This window comes from Bos indicus x Bos taurus, chromosome 9, assembly GCF_003369695.1.
Source record: "Bos indicus x Bos taurus breed Angus x Brahman F1 hybrid chromosome 9, Bos_hybrid_MaternalHap_v2.0, whole genome shotgun sequence".
Taxonomy (NCBI): domain Eukaryota; kingdom Metazoa; phylum Chordata; class Mammalia; order Artiodactyla; family Bovidae; genus Bos; species Bos indicus x Bos taurus.
In genome coordinates, this window is record NC_040084.1 from 67702344 (window position 1) to 67720185 (window position 17842).

At 37.9% G+C, this 17842-nt stretch overlaps 1 protein-coding gene across 6 annotated transcripts in view; it reads left to right on the forward strand.

Annotated features, from left to right (window-relative positions):
- LAMA2 (laminin subunit alpha 2) overlaps window positions 1–17842 on the forward strand; it is a 693105-nt gene that overhangs the window by 636836 nt on the left and 38427 nt on the right. For 5 of the 6 annotated variants that reach the window (XM_027551500.1, XM_027551497.1, XM_027551499.1 and 2 more), the window contains 3 exons: window positions 8726–8864; window positions 10926–10937; window positions 14055–14175. In XM_027551500.1, the coding sequence (XP_027407301.1) occupies window positions 8726–8864; window positions 10926–10937; window positions 14055–14175 (272 nt within the window). The remainder of the gene's footprint in view (window positions 1–8725; window positions 8865–10925; window positions 10938–14054; window positions 14176–17842) is intronic. The other variant, XM_027551502.1, reaches the window with a different exon arrangement.

Sequence of the window (17842 nt, forward strand, 5' to 3'; positions counted from 1 at the left end):
TGGTTGTAGATTTTTCTCTTTCAGTACTTTAAATATATACTGCCATTCACTTCTTGCCTGCAGAGTTTCTGCTGAAAGATCAGCTGTTAAGCATATGGGGTGTCCCTTGTATATTGTTTCTTCTCCCTTGCTGCTTTTAATATTCTTTCTTTGTGTTTAGTCTTTGTTAGTTTGATTAGTATGTGTATTGTTGTATTTCTCCTTGGGTTTATCCTGTATGGGACTCTTTGTGCCTCTTGGACTTGATTGACTATTTCCTTTTCCATGTTGGGAAAATTTTCAACTATAATCTCTTTAAAAATTTTCTCATATCCTTTCTTTTTCTCTTCTTCTTCTGGGACCCCTATAATCCGAATGTTGGTGCATTTGATATTGTCCCAGAGGTCTCTGAGACTATCCTCAGTTCTTTTCATTCTTTTTACTTTATTCTGCTCATCAGAAGTTATTTCCACCATTTTATCTTTCAGCTTACTGATTCATTCTTCTGCTTCAGCTATTCTTCTATTGATTCCTTCTAGACTATTTTTAATTTAAGTAATTGTGTTGTTTGTCTCTGTATGTTAATTCTTTAATTCTTCTAGGTCTTTGTTAATTGATTCTTGCATTTTCTCCATTTTGTTTTCAAGGTTTTTTTATCATCTTTACTATTATTATTCTGAATTCTTTTTCAAGTAGTTTGCCTATTTCCTCTTCATTTATTTGGACTTCTGTGTTTCTAGTTTGTTTCTTCGTTTGTGTAGTATCTCTCTGCCTTTTCATTACTTTTTTTTAACTTATTGTGTTTGAGGTCTCCTTTTCCCAGACTTCAAGGTTGAATTCTTTCTTCCTTTTGGTTTCTGCCCTCCTAAGGTTGGTCCACTGGTTTGTGTAAGCTTTGTATAGGGTGAGATTTGTGCTGAGTTTTTGTTTGTTTGTTTTTCCTCTGATGTGCAAGGCTGAGTGAGTTGGTAATCCTGTCTAATGATGATTGGGTTTGTATTTTTGTTTTGTTTGTGGTTTAGATGAGGCGTCCTTCACAGGGTGCTATTGGTGGTTGGGTGATACCAGGTCTTATATTCAAGTGTTTTCCTTTGTGTGATTTCTTACAATTTGATACTCTCTAGGAATAGTTCTCTGGTAGTCTAGGGTCTTGGAGTCAGTGCTCCCACTCCAAAGGCTCAGGGCTTGATCTCAAGTTTTGCATGATTTAATATATTCTTTTCCCCTGGTCAGGTACTCTTGTCCACTCTCAGCTGGAGAGTGTATTGTGTCTGAAGGTGTATTCCTGGTGTATCCTTGGAGAGAGATGTACTCCATGTCCACCTACTCCTCTGCCATCTTGTTCTCTCCACTCTAGTATTCTTGCCTGGGGAATCCCATGGACAGAGACAGCTGGCTTATTATGGTCCATAGCATCGCAAAGAGTTGGACATAACTGAAGTGACCTAGCGCTGGCCTGAGCTGAACTATAGTAATTGTCCTACATACAAACAAGTTCTCTTCCAAGAGCACATTAGTAAGTCCAACTTGTTTGTAAGTACAAAAAAGTTAGCCTAGATACCCAGCCAACACAGTTGGCTATGTGGTGCTGTACTGTAATTAGTTTATGTTACTTTTCACACAAATAGTACATAAAAAATACAAAAAAAAATATTTTTAACCTTACAGTACAGAACCTTGAAAAGTACAGTGGTACAGTACAGCAGCTGGCATACAGGGGCTGGCATCAAGTGAACAGGCACAAAGATTTACTGACTGGAGGGAAAAGAGGTGGGAGATGGTAGAGTTGAAGTGTGTCAACAATTGGAGACAGAGGAGAGGGCAAGCTGCAATTTCATTCACGCCTGACACTGATGGCACATGTTCAGAGCTTGAAATAAAGATGTTGCACTGCTGTACTCTATACAGTACTGTACAGTAAAGTCACAAGACCACAACTACTGGTAGTGGATGCACACACATGACATACACTATACACATGAATTAACTTACGTGATTGCACACGCATACACACGTTTGCATCTTTGAAAGTTCACAGCTTGAAGGTTTGTATGTAGGGGACTTACTGTAAGGAGTTTCAACTCTTCCTGAAAGCTATAGGGAAAGAACTACTAAGAGTTTTAATCAAGAGTGTGATACTACCAGATTTGTGTTTTAGTGAAGTTTCTTTAGCAGCAACTTGGAGGGTAGATTGGTGACAATTTCAGATGCTATTGCAATCTGTAGGAAAACCAGTGGAAGAGCAAGGAGAATGAAACTATGAGAATGAATAGGAAAGAATGGAGTTGAAAGATATTAAGCATTTTTAAATTGAGAAGCTTTATGAAATACTCAATGGGGAGAGTAAGTTTTTTTTTTTTAATAATTCCTTTATTTTTCTTAAAATAACAACAACAACAAAAAATATCAGTGCCATTTACCAAGCAATTGGATGCAAGAATAAACATAGATTTTAGAAAAGAACTTTAGAAAAGCTTTATTAGAGCTTTATTAGCTTTTTTAAAGCTTAGAAAAGCTTTATTTTAGACATTTTGTATTAAAGGAACTCTTAGTGTCTTTAGCAACCTAAGGAAGCCATGTAATTGACAGGCAATTCATTATGTGTATCTGAGGATTAACAGAGTTCTAGGGGAAAGATGGATGGCTGCGAAGCATTATGTTTTAAATAGTTGTAGCTTAATAGAGATGAGAAAAACCAGTCATATCTAGGATAAGATTATCCAAAGCCCTGGAGCAAACAGCAATATCGAAGCAGTATAGTAAAGGAAGGCCCCACAAAGGGAGCTATAAGGAAATAATCAGAGAGAGGAGAAATAAGAAAAGTAAATTTTCAGAAGATTAAACTGAAGGCAGAGTGACCAATTAAGAACAATAATAGTTCAGACAGGAGATAAATGATGGCTTGAAATAAGAGTTGCAGTGGGATTTGACAGCAGAGAAATGCAAAATGAATCCACAGTGTGATACCACTATATGGTTACTAGAATGTCTATAATTAAAAAGACTGAACATACCCAGGGCTGGCAAGGATGTCAAGCAAGTGGAATTCTTATGCACTGCTGACAAGGATGTAAAAATGGTACAGCCACATTGGAAAACAGGTTGGCACTTTCTTTAAAGGTTTAATATAGACATGTCATATGAAACAACCATTCCACTCCTAAATATTCACCCAAGATTTGTGAAAGTATATATGCATAGAGAGACTTGTACCAGGAAATTTATAGCACCTTTATTTGTGATACTCAAAAAAACAAAAAACAGTGCAAACATTCATCAGCCGTTGAATGGATATACAAATCGGTGTATATCCATACAATGGAATATTGTTTAGTGATAAAAGAAAATAATGAGCTATTAATATCCACACAAAATAGATTAAGAGCAAAATAATTTTTCTGAGTAAAAGAAGTCAGACAAAAAAGTACATTTATATAAAAAATATATAGAAAACACAGACTAGCCCCAAGCATCCAGCATCGTGCATCGAACCTGGATGCTTGGGGCTGGTGCACTGGGATGGCCCAGGGGGATGGTATGGGGAGGGAGGAGGGAGGAGGGTTCGGGATGGGGAACACATGTATACCTGTGGCGGATTCATTTTGATATTTGGCAAAACTAATACAATTATGTGAAGTTTAAAAATAAAATAAAATTAGGAAAAAAAAAAAAAAAAGAAAACACAGACTAACATATAGTCACAGTAAGCAGCTAGAGGATATTTGTGGATAGGGCTTCATAGGGAGGGACAGTGGAAGGAAGGATGACAAAGAGACTTAGGGAAACTACTGGAGTGATTGACATGCTCAATTTTTTGACTGTGATCATTTCATGGATGGAGAAGGCAATGGCACCCCACTCCAGTACTCTTGCCTGGAAAATCCCATGGACAGAGGAGCCTGGTAGGCTGCAGCCCATGGGGTCGAGAAGCGTCGGACACGACTGAGCGACTTCACTTTCACTTTTCACTTTCATGCATTGGAGAAGGAAATGGCAACCCACTCCAGTGTTCCTGCCTGGAGAATCCCAGGGATGGGGAACCTGGTGGGCTGCCGTCTATGGGGTCGCACAGAGTCGGACATGACTGAAGCGACTTAGCAGCAGCAGCAGCATTTCATGGATGTATAGAGATCTCAAAACTTGTAAAATTGTATATTTTAAACATGGACAAATTATACCATGTCAGTTTTACATTGATAAAAGTGTTTTAAAATAGAACAGTGAGTTCCCTGGTGGCCTAATAGTTAGGATTCCAGGCTTTCACTGCTATGGCTGGGTTCAGTCCCACATCAGGGAATTGAGTTCCTATAGGCATGCGTGCATGTGTGCTCAGTCACTCAGTCGTGTTTGGCTTTTTGCCACCCCCCAGGCTATAGCCCCCAGGCTCCTCTGTCCTTGGGATTTTCTAGACAAGAATAGTAGAGTGGGTTTCTATTTCCTTCTCCAGGGGATCTTCCTGACCCAGGGATCAAATCCTGGCAGGTGGATTCTTTACTACTGAGCCACCAGGGAAGCTCATAAAGCCATGCAACACATTGAAAAATAAAATAAATAATCATTTAAAGAGAACAGATAATAGAGTTATTTAGATGAAATTAGTAGGGCTGTTGATTGGTAAGATATAGAATGGTGAGGAGAAAAGATGACTGTCTAATTAGGAGATTGGGTAGGGGTCTTAGTGTTACCAGATAAAATAAATAATACAGATCTGGGAGTAAAAAGATAACCATTTTAATTCAGAATATCAGCTGGGGAGGTATATAATGAATCACCTGCTGAATGTGGATTTTTAGGCAAAAATCAGGTCCAGGTATGTTTATTTCTGAGTGGTCAGCATATAGTAAGGAAATATAAACTTGAGGCTACCCAGATAGCTGAAACCTGACAAATAGCCAACTGAAAGCACTCTGGTGACTGTCAACATTTCAGAAGTGTTCAGAAAAGTAGGGTTCCAGGGAAGGAGACTGAGAATGAGGTTGGAAAGGCAAGAGAAACTGAGAAGTTGGTATCATGGAAGTCGAAGGAGGAAAATTCTAGAAGGATGGAAATATTAACCTCACATACTGCACAGATTTGGATTAAGGTAAGGACCAAAGGATAGGGTTTGGATGTAGGGAGGACACTGTGGGTTTTAGCAAGGTCAGAATCCATGGAGTAGTGAGATAGGAATTCAAGTAAGGCTATTGCTCCTTTTCAGATACCTGATTATTTGTTTTACACAAGTTATCCTCAGCTAGTTTGTAAAACCACTGTCCCTTGAAGTTCAAACTGTCTTTTTCAGGAAGCACTCCCACCTTCTGAGTCAGTTAGTAGAACCACAGTCACTAATAGAGGTGCCCTATGTCCCCCAAAGTGCATTGATATGGACGCAAAATTGATCATTTAGATTTTCAGTGGACTAAAAGAAGAAAAGAACTGCCAAAGTGAAAACAACTCCTTTATAACAACTCAGTATTGACTATAAAATACTTGTTAAGTTCCCACTGTGTGTCTAGTATTGAATAAAACCCTTAATTCCCTGTTTATCCATAAATGATGTCTGAACTCATCAACTCTAAAATTTTATGTTAATTGCTATTCTGTAAGGGAAAGAAATAGGGCAAGGAATAAAAGCAAGTGTTAGCATTCCATAGCAGAACCCACTCCATAGCTGTCACTCATGAAGGACAGAGTAGAACCCTTTCTTTAAATCAGTAAAAATATGCCATCCTATGTCTCAATACCGAAGCTAATACTTCAGTGGACCAGTGAGTTTCACTTCAATTGTGTTTCTGCTTTTTAATCAGTTTTTCTTAGAATGATTTCTAAACATGTATATATTCACTCAGGGATAAGGAGGAAAACTACCTCCAGTCACTGACTTGCCTATGATAAACAGACATCTCATTTTCACAGACATTATTAAAATGTATACCAGGTCTATAGAAAAAAGGCTATTTTCACATTCCAGTCAACAGCCCTATGTGAAAACTTCTTTGCTGATCTGGATTAAAAAAATATATATATGTATTAAAAAGTTTTGAAACATTTTTATAAATCTTTTTTATCTTAGCCACCAGTCTGGTCAAAAAGATATGTAAATATGAAATTGATATGTGCTAGAAAGTAATTAACTTTTTAAATCTTAACTTGCTTAATAATTTTTAATTAGGCACTTATTTTTAAGTAATTTTTTTTGTTTATCTTTATAAAATTCTTCGAGGATCTGAGGTGTTAATAGGTTTGGGTATTTTATTTTGGATATTTTTTAAGGTAGTTATGTTTGGTTTTACTGAGGATACTTCCTTTTGAAATGGAAGGGCTACAGATTACAATGGAATTTTGGAGTTTGATATTTCTCTTTATTTTTCAAAGAACACTCTTCTAAAAAATGGTGAGTTGGGAGAAAATAATAATATTTCAAGGTCAAACAAACTTGAGAAATACTTCTTGTTCTGTGTCCCTTTTTTGGAGCATTACTTTTCATATTAGCATGTTGCAAGATCTGAGCAGCCATAAAATTAAGATCTGTGTTTAAATTTGCTTAACTAGTGTCTGTCATATTTATTTGATCCAGCAATATCCAAGAAACTAATGCTCCAAAGAATAAACACTTTGAAATGCCCTTAAAACCCATTGGTTCAAGTGGCCATTTTTAGACCCTTGCTAATTCAGATGTTATATCGGGCAGAGATTTAGAGGCCAAATTTGTCTTGTTAATGAACCAATGCCTCAATATGCATCAAGGATCCAAAATATATGAAGCAGTTAAAGGTTGGGCCTAGGCAAATATTATGGTGAGATACCACATAATTCAGAGAGAACCTAGACTGACTCTTAAGAATAAAGAGGGTAAAAATCAGTGAGATAAAGTGTTCACATCTGCTCTCTGAACAAAGCAGTTTAAACAGAGAAGAGTCTCTCTTTTTTTCCTTTTTCCTTTCTATTTCTAAATTCTTATCCTCATCATATTGGAAGTACATTTAGAGACCTGAGAGAAAAGCAATAAACAATGAAAACTGTACCTCTCTTGAAACAGATATTTGGCAAAACTAATACAATTATGTAAAGTTTAAAAATAAAATAAAATTTAAAAAAAAAAAAACAATGGATGTGGATCCTGTCATTTTGCAAAATCAAACATTCCCATCTCTCCACATCCAGGCACAACCACCTCATCCTCATTCCTCTAGGGATGAGCCTCAGCCAAAGTACTTCTGTGGATACTGAAATGTACAGACAGAATCACAAATTGTGTTTATTTCTAATTCACAGTCTGATTTCTAGTTAAATATTTATCTTATCATTCAGTTCAGTTTAGTCGCTCAATCGTGTCCGACTCTTTGCGACCCCATGAACCACAGCACGCCAGGCCTCCCACCATCTCCTGGAGCTCACTCAAACTCAGGTCCATCGAGTCGGTGATGCCATCCAGCCATCTCATCCTCTGCCGTCCCCTCTTCCTCCTGCCCCCAATCCCTCCCAGCATCAGAGTCTTTTCCAATGAGTCAACTCTTCACATGAGGTGGCCAAAGTACTGGAGTTTCAGCTTTAGATTCATTCCTTCCAAAGAAATGCCAGGGCCGATCTCCTTTAGAATGGACTGGTTGGATCTCCTTGCAGTCCAAGGGACTCTCATGAGTCTTCTCCAACACCACAGTTCAAAAGCATCAATTCTTCAGCGCTCAGCTTTCTTCACAGTCCAACTCTCACATCCATAGATGACCACTGGAAAAACCATAACCTTGACTAGATGGACCTTTGCTGGCAAAGTAATGTCTCTGCTTTTGAATATGCTATCTAGGTTGATCATAACTTTTCTTCCAAGGAGTAAGCGTCTTTCAATTTCATGGCTGCAGTCACCATCTGCAGTGATTTTGGAGCCCAAAAAAATAAAGTCTGACACTGTTTCCACTGTTTCCCCATCTATTTCCCATGAAGTGATAGGACCAGATGCCATGATCTTCGTTTTCTGAATGTTGAGCTTTAAGCCAACTTTTTCACTCTCCACTTTCACTTTCATCAAGAGGCTTTTGAGTTCCTCTTCACTTTCTGCCATAAGGGTGGTGTCATCTGCATATCTGAGGTTATTGATATTTCTCCCGGCAATCTTGATTCCAGCTTGTGCTTCTTCCAGCCCAGCATTTCTCATGATGTACTCTGCATAGAAGTTAAATAAGCAGGGTGACAATACACAGCCTTGACATACTCCTCTTCCTATTTGGAACCAGTTCCATGTCCAGTTCGAACTATTCCTTCCTGACCTGCATATAGGTTTCTCAAGAGACAGGTCAGGTGGTCAGGTATTCCTATCTCTTTCAGAATTTTCCACAGTTTATTGTGATCCACACAGTCAAAGGCTTTGACATAGTCAATAAAGCAAAAACAGATGTTTTTCTGGAACTCTCTTGCTTTTTCAATGATCCAACGGATGTTGGCAATTTGCTTATCATTAATTACATATTAATTTTATTTTCTAACTACTTGTATTATGGAAAACTGTGTCAATGAGTTCTCTGTTGTCCATCTAAACATTTTTATTTTATCTTGACTGGTTTGTGTTCAGGCTACTATTTTCATGCTTTCTTTGTGGATCATATAACAATGTATTTTATTGATGTTGTAGTTTCTGCAATTATTAAATAGCTGTATATAGTTATAGTGTTAATTTGAGAATTAAAGTAAAAGTATCTTGAAGAAACAGAACTAATATAGATGTGGTTGGTATTGCTCAAATAAAATGTGAAACTTTCTCCTTCCTTTGCAGCCAACATATCAATTGTAGATATTGATACTAACCAGGAGGAGAACATAGCAACTTCATCTCCTGGGAACAACTTCGGTCTTGACTTGAAAGCAGATGACAAAATATATTTTGGTGGTCTGCCAACGCTGAGGAACTTGAGGTAATTTGATGTATATTTAGGGCTAAGGATTACGTTTTAATTAAATGGTCACTATGCTCAATAGAGTTCTGAAGTTTAATTATAACAGGAGTATCATATAACCTTTAGTTGCAGAAAATGCCTAATCTAAAAAATTGTGCTACATGTTAATACCAGGATTTAAAAAACATAGATTAATTTGATATCTTTATTGAAGAGGTAGATGGGAATCACTGTTACCTTTAGAGTCAGTCACGAGATAAAAAGAATTATAAAAGTTATTAAAGGTGGAAACTGGAGTTGAATGTAATTGCCTTTCTGCTGTACATTCACCAGAGATAATGGTGCACTGACTTTGCTGAGTGTTCTGAAAATTAGTCAGTGTTCCAGGATACTGTGAGTGTAACCTATTTCATGGCTAAGCACGAGCATGATAATAGTGTAATGGAACTTTCCCATGTACTTGATGCTGAAGCAGTATTAGTTGTTCTTGCCCATGTCAATATTTTTCAAAACTTCACATATATTTTTTAGATAGCAGGATAGGGAGATGTATTTAGTTTAATAGTTTAATTAATTCCAAAATAAATAGAAGTAATTAAAAAGTGTCAGAAAATATTTCATGTGATATTTCATTAATCTCCTGCTTGTTACAAAACAGCCTATAAGAAATAAAAGTTGTAGAATACTTGGTGCTCAATAAAAGTTAATTGAATCTAATTTGGATGGGATGAATTGATTTGGCCAAACCATAAGAATTTACTATAAATATAGACCACCAGATTTTTACATTTTATTTTGTTTAGTTTGCTAGTACAAACGTCCTGCCTAGGTGTTTCTACACTAAAAAGACACATTACAATTGGAATGGTCTCAGAATAACTGAAAAGTACGATGGTCAGTTCTTTTCATATTTCTCAAACAAGCAGTAGAACTTCAGTCTCATTCATGATATTGAGCATGCAAACTGAGGTTTGTGTTTCTTTCTGTATCTAAATTCATAAACCAGACACCAGTTCAGTTTATCAAGTGTATAATTTGATAAGCTTAATGCAGATAAACTGGCTCTGCGTTCATCCACATGATATTGTATTTGTGTTAGGAATTTAGATTTTAAATGTCTGGTCAGAAAAATTATTGCAGATTCAATGTATTTGAAGAGTGGCATAGTTATTACTCCAAAATCTGTTTATTCATTCAACAGGTGTTTGATAAGCAACTACTATGTTCCAGATACTATTTAAATACTGGGGATCTAGCAAATTGTTCAAGTCTAAGATTTACTTTGCCAGATTACTAACTAAATTCTCTATGAGTGAATTAAATGTAGCCAAAATCAGGCTACCCAAAGATGGCATCATCTATTCTGGTGGTAATGTAGTTTTAATTACCATAAAGTGATTTTTAGGAATTATCCACAAAAGTGTATATGTTAATTTAACTGAGATGGGTTTATGTATTATTAAATAGTTTGCAGACTACATACCTAGTGAGTCTTTATTACCACAATGTTTTTTTTTTTACTTCCACAGTATAGCATTTCATAATTATAATATTTCTGTGGTATGACACATTATTTCAAAACAATCTTTAGACATTTATTTGTGAGACATATATTTGTGACTATTCAAGGAGCCATGCATTCGTAGCTGTAATTGCCCACAGGCAAGATCTTCTTATGATAAAGTGCGAAAGATGTGATGGACATGAATTATTTTATATATATTAAGTTCAAGCTAAGTTCAAAAAGGCAATAAGCTCTCTTTATAAGCTACTCATGAATATTACTGCACAGGAACATTTGTTCATTTTCCATTAATAAAAATGATAAACATGAGTGCTTTAAATTCAATTCCAAAATAAAAATTTTCTAGGAGCATAGTGTGGGAGACGGTCACCATTGGGTTCTGTTTTCATTACAGTCAAGGGTATATGCCTGGTTCCCTTTCTTGTGGTATTTTACTTTCCTTTGTAGATCTCTGTGAAATGCTGTTTTAAAAGATTTATGATTATAGTTTATGGTTTTACTAAATGAAAATGCAATTGTAAGTAAATCATTTTTTTCTCTTCCCTTTGACCTAGTATGAAAGCAAGGTAAAATTTAAATTTATGCATGCCTTCTTCAAGTGCATGGGTTGGGTCAATGTGGCTTCTTAGATAAAGCGGTGATGCAGAAGCAGAGTGACACCTATCCAGCTTTATTCATAGTACATTTCACCAGCAAGTAATGCATTCTGAGATGATTCTCATGCTGCCCTTTGCTTACAAAAATGATGCTGCTTACCCACCATCACAGAGCTGCAGTTTGACTTGTTTCGCCCACGCACAGTGCCCTCTAGTGCACACTTGCAGCAGCACAGGCCAAGGGCAGCTGGTCAGGTTTATGGGCACAAATCTAGTTCTGGGGACCAAAGTGATCTTCTGGGTTGAACCTCAGACTCTGGTCTCCCAGGTACTATACTATCTGCTGAACAAGCAACTGTGCTCCCAAATACTTACTCTGCCTGATTGCTTTTTGCAAGCCTGCAAAGATGCACATGTTTACATGGCCCTTGCACCTCTTGGCAAAGCTGCTTCTTTATTGCCTTGTTTATTTAGAATTTAGGTATAGAGTCAGATAAAAGGAGCCTCTAGAAATACTGTATGTAAAACAAGTGTTTGCATTAACGATGAGAAAGTTTGCAGTCATCCTAGCTTCTCAGGAGCATGTCAATTCCGATTTGCAGGCGGGCAGTATTAGCCTGGAAGTTTTAAGCATCAGGCCCTTGTACGTGGCTGATCAAACCCCAGAGATGTGTGCAAGGCTGGTGCCATCTGGCTAGAGTTCCAGCTGAGTGTTTTGGTATTTGAAAACCTAACAGTGCCAGATATCCCAAAAGGACATAATGAAGCTCAGCTGATCAAAGAAATTTTTAAAGCAAAGGCTAGATTTTTAATACCAGAAACTAGACTATATAGAACTGAAAGTGTGGGGAAAAATAAGTTGTTTCATCACGGACCAGTCAAGTGCTGTTTGCTGAGATGGCTAAAAGGCAAAGGCTGGCTTTCAATGAAAGTATATGCTAATAAGGCTCTGGAACGACACTGTGTAGCTTTGTAATTTTGCCTCTGAGGCAAACAGAGGAAACAGAGGCCTATGGTTACCATTAGGAGTCTGATCACCATATGTGATTACTTATCCCCTGTGATTTTCATAATGTTGAGCTTGCTGAATCATTGTGTTTTGAAATGGTTCTTTGTATTTCCCTGAAACAATGAAGTGTGTAACTTGTAGGAGTGATTTATTTTATTGATAAGACCTCTGAGAAACTCGTGATAAATCAGACCTCCTCTCAACAAACAAGGAAACAAATGAATGCTGAGAATGAAGTTCACTGGCTTCCTTCACTTTATACAGGAAGTATATAAGCAAGATTCTCACTGTCCAGCTGGCATGTTTTTGTAATAACCAGCTGACCGAACAGAAGGGGGAGACCTTGGGAACAAGTGGGAAATGATCAAAGAAAATAAAACAGTCCCAGAGAGAAAGAAACAGAACAAATACCCAGCATGAGATAAATCACCGGATACACAATGCCAGGGGTCTGATTTGCTGGCCTCCCGGTTTGTCCCCATGTCATATGTTTTTTATTAAGGCAAAAAAAGGAATCCTGCCACCATGGGACAGTGAGGAGAGTTCATCATTATCCTACTAAGTATAATATCTTGGTATTGATTGGACACTTTTTAGAGTTGTTTGCTTGCATGCATGCTAAGTCACTTCAGTCATGTCCAATTCTTTGTGACCCTATGGACTGTAGTCCACCAGGCTCCTTGTCCATGGGATTCTCCAGGCAAGAATACTGGAGTGGGTTGCCATGCCTTCCTCCAGGGGATCTTCCCCACCCAGGGATCAAACCTGAGTCTCCTGCAGCTTCTGCATTGCAGGTGGTTTCTTTACCACTGAGCCACCGGGGAAGCCCCTAGAGTTGCTTATTAATATTAAAAAAAAGTATTACTTTTTCTATTTCTGTTGACCTGCACCATTCAATATGGTAGCCACTAGCCACGGTGACTATTTAGCTTTAAGTTAAAGAAAAAAAAAATTTTTTTAATGGTATTTCCCTGGCTGTCCAGTGTTTAAGATTATGCATTCCCACTTCAGGGAGCATGAGTTTGATCTCTAGTTGGGGAACTAAGATCCTTATATGCAATGCAGTGTCGCCAAAAAAAGAAAAAGAAAGAAAATTAAATAGCAATAAAAATCCAGGTTCTCATTGGCATGAGCTACTTTGCAAGTGTCAGCAGACATTCATGGCTACTCATTGATTTGGACAGTGCAGGAAAGAATATTTCTATCATCACAGAAAGTTATACTGGACAGTGCTGTTATAGATAAAAAAAGTGTCACTGTTAACATCCTGTTAACTTGTGTTTATCAAGCACTTATTGCATGCTAGCATGTTTATCCTTTTTTAAGAAGTAGTAAGCAAAAAGTAAATATTCAAGTGTCTTTTGGGTGCTGAAGCCATTTTCAACTTTATTGGAAAAATTAAATGTATGTTTTGTCCTTTGGTTGCTTTATTTTGTTACTGCTCCAATACAGAATAAGTACTTTAGGGTCAATTTGTAAACTTAAAGTATCTTTTTTGAAACTGTAATCCAAAAGAATGTTTCTCAGGTTTTATTTGACCTAAAATTTTTAGAGAAATATGACATTATCTTATTCTCAGCTAAACCCTCAAAACAAAAGTCTCAATGGCAGAAATATTATCTTTTCAAAATAAATGTTTCCAGATTTTTAAATTTTGAGCAAGATTTTGTTTAATGTTTTTCATTATATAGTATGATTATGCTGTCCTGTACAAGTGTCTGCTCTTGGGTGGAAAAAAACAAACACATTTCATTATGCATATGAAGCGCTTCAAAAGAAGTCAGTTAATTTCTATACCTTGTATTTACATGCAATAGTTGAGATTATCTTTTAAAAGGAGAGAACAAAGAGCTACATAAAAACTGCTTATGCAAGTTGGTGCTAATATCCCTTATCCAACCAGTAGCTAATGGAAGCATAGTTTTCTGGGTCCATGTGCGCACCAGCACACAGTTTGAGAGACATACGCCTGCCTGTGCATCAGTTTGCTCCATATGGCTTGCATCCAGTAGTCACAGACTCTATATTGCCATTGTCCTAATGATATTGCTTTTATTTTCCATTTAACTTTTCAACAGGCCAGAAGTAAATGTGAAGAAATATTCTGGTTGCCTCAAAGATATCGAAATTTCAAGAACTCCGTACAATATACTTAGCAGCCCTGATTATGTTGGTGTTACCAAAGGATGCTCACTGGAGGTTGGTCTCTTCCTAATGGCTTCCTAAATACCTTCATACCAGATTTCACTTACTTAGTTTGGGTCCATTACGGGGACCAGTCCTTGTTAATCTGTTTTGAATTCCTACTGACCCTAGTCTTGTTGTTCTTTAGTCGCTAAGTCGTGTCCAACTCTTTTGCGACCCCTTGAACTGTAGCCCAACAGGGTCCTCTGTCCATGGAATTTCCCAGGCAAGAATACTGGAGTGGGCTGCCATTACTCCAGGGGATCTTCCTGACCCAAGAATTGAACCCATATCTCCTGCATTGACAAGCAGATTCTTTTTTTTTTTTTTTAATTGGAAGCTAATTACTTTACAATATTGTGGTGGTTTTTTGCCATACATTGACATGAATCAGGCATGGGTGTACATGTGTTCCCCATCCTGAACCCCCCTCCCACCTCCCTCCCCATGCCATCCCTAAGGGTCATCCCAGTGCACTAGCCCTGAGCACCCTGTCTCAAACATCGAACCTGGACTGGTGGTCTATTTAACATATGATAATATACATGTTTCAATGCTAGTCTCTCAAATCATCCCACCCTCGCCTTCTCCCACAGAGTCCAAAAGTCTGTTCTTTACATCTCTGTCTCTTTTGCTATCTCGCATATAGGGTCATCATTTCCATCTTTCTGAATTCCATATATATGCATTAATATACTGTGTTGGTGGAGAAGGCAATGGCATCCCACTCCAGTACTCTTGCCTGGAAAATCCCATGGATGGAGGAGCCTGGGACGCTGCAGTCCATGGAGTTGCGAAGAGTCGAACACGACTGAGCGACTTCACTTTCACTTTTCACTTTGATGCACTGGAGAAGGAAATGGCAACCCACTCCAGTGTTCTTGCCTGGAGAATCCCAGGGACGGAGGAGCCTAGTGGGCTGCCATCTATGGGGTCACACAGAGTCGGACACGACTGAAGCAACTTAGCAGCAGCAGCATAGTGTATTAGTGTTTTTCTTTCTGATTTACTTCACTCTGTATAATAGGGTCCAGTTTCATCTACCTTACTAGAACTGATTCAAATGCATTCTTTTTAATAACTGAGTAATATTCCATTGTGTATATGTACCACAGCTTTCTTATCCATTCATCTGCCAATGGACATCTAGGTTCCTTCCATGTCCTGGCTATTGTAAACAGTGCTGGCAGGCAGATTCTTTACCACCAAGCCACCAGGAAGCCCCAACCCTAGCCTTAGCTCTGCATGAATGATAAAGCAAGATTGAAGTACTTCTAAAAATTATCATGATCAACTAAACTTAGGAAAACAGTATTATAAAAGATTCCAAACTATCTTTCCACGTGTACACCACTTCATAGTATGTACTGTTTAATATTAATCTCTTTTCTGGTTCTTTCTTCTTTCCAACACTACTTTTTTCTTTTCCTCATTATCATGTCATCTGTATTAGATTTAGTTTACCTTCCTGTCTTTTATATAGCTTTATTATCAACCTTAATTTTTTTCTGGAATGTGTTAGGAGCTTACTCAAATAACAAGTAATAGTTTCTACCATGATCGTTAGTATTTAGCATCTTGTCCACAGCTTAGAAGTCAAGCCTCCTTTTCTTTGAAAATTGCACATAGTGGGAACCATCTGCAAAGACTTGGCTTTGATGGGACTGCAAAGTCCCCTGTTATCAAGTATCTTCAGTATCTTTTCTTTATTGCTGCAGCAGCCTAGCAGCCCCTGATTCCACTTGACTATTCTGCACAGACTCTTCAATAGGCACTAACCCATAAGAGAGAGAAACGCAAGTCACAGCTCTTCTCTCTTATATTGATTGGCCAGAAATGTTGTTTAGGTTTTTCCATAAAATGTTACAAAAAACCTGAGCAAACTTACTGATCAACCCAGTAAAATCTGATAATAATCATTGAATATTAGTACATTTTTCAATTCAGTTCAGTCGCTCAGTCATGTCTGACTCCTTGCAACCCCATGGACTGCAGCATACCTGGCTTTCCTGTCCATCACCAACTCCCGGAGCTTGCTCAAACTCATGTCCATCGAGTTAGTGATGCCATCCAACCATCTCATCATCTGTCGTCCCCTTCTCCTCCTTTCTTCAATCTTTCCCAGCACCAGGGTCTTTTGAAATGAGTCAGTTCTTCACATCAGATGGCCAAAGTGTTGGAGTTTCAGCTTCAACATCAGTCCTTACAATGAATATTCAGGACTGATTTCCTTTAGGGTGGACTGGTTAGATCTCCCTTCAGTCCAAGGGACTCTCAAGAGTCTTCCCCAACACCACAGTTCAAAAGCATCAATTCTTCTGTGCTCAGCTTTCTTTATAGTCCAACTCTCACATCCCTACATGACTACTGGAAAAACCATAGCTTTGACTAGATGAACCTTTGTTGGCAAAGTAATGTCTCTGCTTCTTAATGTGCTGTGTAGGTTAGTCATAGCTTTTCTTCCAAGGAGCAAGCATCTTTTAATTTCATCACTGCAGTCACCATCTGGAATTCTAAAAGTAATGAGTTTGTTTTTAACAAGAAAATGCCAGACTTCCATGGTGGTCCAGTGGTTGAGAATCTGCCTGCCAATGCAGGGGACACAGGTTCCATCCCTGGTCCAGGAAGGTCCCACATGCTTCAGAGCATAAGCCCATGCACCACAACTACTGAACCTGTGCCCTAGAGCACATGCCCCACAATAAGAGAAGCCACTACAATGAGAAGCCCACACACAGCAACTCGAGAGTAGCCTCAGCTCACTGCAACTAGAGAAAGCGTGCACGCAGCAACAAAGAGCCAGAGCAGCCAAAAATAAATAAATAAATAATTTTTTAAACATAAATAAAAATAAAATGGTAAATATATCATAGGTAAGGTAAGGTGAAGTCGCTCAGCCGTGTCCGACTCTTTGCAACCCCATGGACTGTAGCCTACCAGGCTCTTCCATCCATGTGATTTTCCAGGCAAGAGTACTGGAGTGGGTTGCCATTTCCTTCTCCAGAGGATCTTCCCAACCCAGGGATCCAACCCAGGTCTCCCACATTGTAGGCAGACGCTTTACCATCTGACCACCAGGGAAGTCTATAAATATATCCTACTTACAAATTTTTAATTATCCTGATATTACCAAGCTATTCATTTTAGCTGCTTCCTCCAGTTAAAATTATTTTAAAGCATTGTGATGGGAGACGAAGGGATTTGGGAAAAGAGAGAAAATCACCACCGAGCTATGAGGTTTAAAGACTGGAACAGGACTTATGGGGTCTTCACTGTGCCTAGTTACAGTCTGTGACTCACAAGTAGCCATAGACACCCACCCTGAGAAGCTTGGGAATAGGAAAAAGGAAAGTATATACAGAATTTAATCTCTAAGAATCCATATTGACCTCTTTTTGCTCAGAGTTTTAATCTTCCAAAGCCTGACTCTCATCCACATGCAAAAGATATATACATGAGAATGGAAAACTGTCCAGAAAATGAATAGCCTGTATAGGAGGAAATGATGGTTCTGTAAAGGTACTTTTCAGTAACCAGGAATTATTTGCAACTAAAATATGAAGCAGAAATTGAAATATTTGATAAATATTAAAAAGTCTGCACAGTAGTTTTATTTGAACTATCCAAGACTCTATGATTTGAAAATTGGAATCAAAAACAGATTATACATTTTACAACATTT